Source organism: Arachis ipaensis, chromosome B01, assembly GCF_000816755.2.
Source record: "Arachis ipaensis cultivar K30076 chromosome B01, Araip1.1, whole genome shotgun sequence".
NCBI classification, from domain to species: domain Eukaryota; kingdom Viridiplantae; phylum Streptophyta; class Magnoliopsida; order Fabales; family Fabaceae; genus Arachis; species Arachis ipaensis.
In genome coordinates this window covers 86,313,280-86,316,658 of record NC_029785.2, presented here as the reverse complement: position 1 = coordinate 86,316,658, position 3,379 = coordinate 86,313,280, and the positions used below count along the sequence as shown (strand labels likewise).

Below are 3,379 nucleotides of genomic sequence, written 5' to 3'. Positions count from 1 at the left end.
CACTGCAAGCGCAGCATGTTCCGGAAGGCCAACAGGTGGAGTTTGCTACTTATATGCTGGAAGGAGAAGCTGAGCATTGGTGGCAGGGGATACAGCGACTGTTGCAACAAGATGAAGGCGATATTCCTTGGGATACTTTCAAGGATGAATTTTATAAGAAGTATTTTCCAAGGGCAACTCGTGACGCAGGGTAACACAACTGTTGCAGAATATGCCCATAAGTTTGATGACTTGTGCCATTTCTCCAAGATTTGTCAAGGGAATCCTACTGACTTTGAAGAATGGAAGTGCTTGAAGTTCGAAGGGGGCCTTCATGAGGATCTGATGAGTTCAGTAGTTCCATTGGAGATACGGAATTTTGCTGAAATGGTTAATAAGTGTAAGTTAGTGGAAGAAGGTGCTAAGAAGGTAAGTGCATCTAAAGTAAGTCATCAAGGATTTCCACCAAGGAACTACAATAGTTATAATTGGAAACCACGAAGGACAAATTTCAAGACATTCGGTGTGCCACAGCGAAGAAACCCACAAGCTGGTAACGTTCCTGTTCGCCCTACTGGTGGAAACGGAGGTAGACCAAGGCAGGATAATGGTAAACGACCTCAACAGGCATAAGTGAATACTACATGTAGACAGTGCGGAAAGGATCATGGTACCAGGCCTTGCCAAATCAGAACATTTACTTGTTACAATTGTGGGAAACCTAGACACTTGGCGAGGAATTTCCCAAAAGAAATCCTGCAACAAGGCTGAGTGTTTGCTATAACTGCTAATGATGCTATGCAATCAGACGCCCTAATCCAAGGTCAGTGTCATATCAAGAATTGATTTCTAGCTGTACTGTATGATTCGGGTGCATCGCATTCCTTTATCTCTTTAACTGTTGCTTGTGAGTTGGGACTAGATTTCTCTGAGTTGAACTTTGATCTGATTATCCATACACCTGCATTCTAAAATGCTTTGACCAGTTTAGTGTGCCTGCAAGTACCATTCACTATTAGGAACAGGACTTTTATACATGATCTAATATGTTTGCCTCTATATGGTTTAGAAGTTATTATAGGATTAGATTGGTTATCTAAGTATCATGTTTTCCTTGATTGGTTTAAAAGAACTGCTGTTATTCCGTCTGATAGTTTAGATATTAAACCATTTCTGTCCCATGCTTTATATCTGAATTCTGTAAGACTTACCTTAGACGGGAGTAATTTTAAGGGGTACGTTCTGTTAGCGGCTAGCTCGAATGACAGTGAATTAATCTTAGAACGAATCCGAGTGGTGAAGGAATTTCCTGATGATTTCCCGGACGACATACCTGAGTTTCCTCCTCAGCGAGAGATAGAATTCAGCATTGAACAAGCACCTGGAACCGGACCGATTTCCATAGCACCGTACCGGATATCACCACTGAAACTTGCAGAATTGAAGAAGCAGCTGGATGAGCTACTTGGAAAGAAATTTATTCATCCCAGTGCATCACCTTGGGGAGCTCCAGTATTGCTGGTGAAGAAGAAGGATGGTGGAATGAGACTTTGTGTAGATTATCGACCGTTAAATAAAGTCACTATCAAGAACAAGTATCCAATTCCACGGATAGATGATTTGATGGATCAGTTGAAAGGTGCAACTGTGTTCTTGAAGATTGATTTGCGGTCAAGCTATCACCAGATTCGAGTGAAAGAGTCAGATATACCAAAGACTGCATTTAGAACTCGATATGGTCACTATGAGTATACGGTAATGTCGTTTGGACTAACTAATGCTCCTGCGATTTTCATGGATTACATGAATCGTATTTTTCGTTCGTACCTTAATCAATTCGTAGTGGTTTTTATAGACGACATTCTTATCTATTCAAAGACAGAAAGATAGCATGAAGAACATCTAAGGACTGTATTGTAGATACTGAGGACTCGAAAGTTATATGCTAAACTATCAAAGTGTGAATTCTGGACAGAGAATGTGGCATTTTTGGGGCATGTCATATCACAGGGAGAAATTGCAGTGGATCCTTAAAAAATTGAAGCAGTAGTGCAATGGGAACCACCTATGACTGTTACAGAAGTTCGGAGTTTTCTCGGACTAGCTGGATACTACCAGAGGTTCATCAAAGGATTCTCAGTGATAGCTTTACCTTTGACTTACCTTACACAAAAGGAAGTTCCGTTTATCTGGACGGCTGAGTGTGACAGAAGTTTCGAGATGCTTATGGAAAAGCTAACAACTACACCTGTATTAGTGCTACTAGATCCACAGAAACCTTTTGAAATATACTATGATGCCTCTCATAAAGGACTTGGACGTATGCTGATGCAAGACAAGAATGTGGTGGCTTACGCTTTCTGGCAGCTAAGACCTCATGAATGAAATTATCCGACGCATGACTTGGAACTAGCGGTAGTGGTGTTTGCTCTCAAGATCTGGAGACACTATTTGTATGGCGCTCAATTAGAAGTTTTCTCTGACCACAAAAGTTTAAAGTATATCTTTAACCAGAAGGATCTTAATATGCGACAGCGGAGGTGGATGGAATTTTTAAAGGACTATGATTTTAAGTTAAGTTATCACCTAGGGAAAGCTAACGTTGTGGCGGATGCCTTAAGCAGTAAGAATTTGAATATCTCTTGGATGATGATAAAGGAAGGAAAGCTACTCGCGGAATTTGAGGACCTTAGGTTGGCTATGACTGAGACGTCAAGTGGAGTCCGTTTGGCGCAGTTGCATATAATACCAGATTTTAAAGTTAATATTCTGCGAGCACAAGCACAGGACACAGAAATGATGATGATGCTGAGACGGATGAAAGCAGAGGAACTAGTAGAAGTAAGACAAGATTGTAGCAATCTCTGGAAATACAAGAACAGAATTTGTGTGCCTAGCTCTGGGGATTTGAGACAAAGGATTCTTGTTGAAGCTCATCAAAGTAGATTCTCTATGCATCCTGGAGTGACAAAGATGTATCAAGATTTGAAACAAATGTTCTGGTGGCTGGGCTTAAAGAAAGGTGTAGCTGACTATGTCTCAAAATGTTTAATCTGCCAGAAGGTGAATGATGAGCGGATAATTTATACGCTTTTTGACATTGTTTTTAGGTAGTTTTTAGTATGTTTTAGTTACTTTTTATTATATTTTTATTAGTTTTTATGCAAAAATCACATTTCTAGACTTTACTATGATTTTTTGTTTTTTTCTATAATTTCAGGTATTTTTTGGCTGAAATTGAGGGATCTGAGCAAAAGTCTGATTCAGAGGCTGAGAAAGGACTACAGATGCTGTTGGATTCTGACCCTCCTGCACTCGAAGTGGATTTTCTGGAGCTACAGAAGCCCAATTGGTGCGCTCTCAATTGCGTTGGAAAGTAGACATCTTATGTTTTCCAGCA

The 3,379-nt window shown here is 40.2% G+C and overlaps 1 protein-coding gene across 1 annotated transcript; it reads left to right on the top strand.

Annotated features, from left to right (window-relative positions):
- Nucleotides 2,047-2,364, top strand: LOC107609014 (uncharacterized mitochondrial protein AtMg00860-like). The gene has a single exon (XM_016310832.1). The coding sequence runs from the start codon at nucleotides 2,047-2,049 to the stop codon at nucleotides 2,362-2,364; it is 318 nt and encodes a 105-aa protein (XP_016166318.1).

Excerpts from the sequence above, each read along its gene's own strand:
- LOC107609014 (XM_016310832.1), top strand. The coding sequence starts at position 2,047 with ATGACTGTTACAGAAGTTCGGAGTTTTCTCGGACTAGCTGGATACTAC.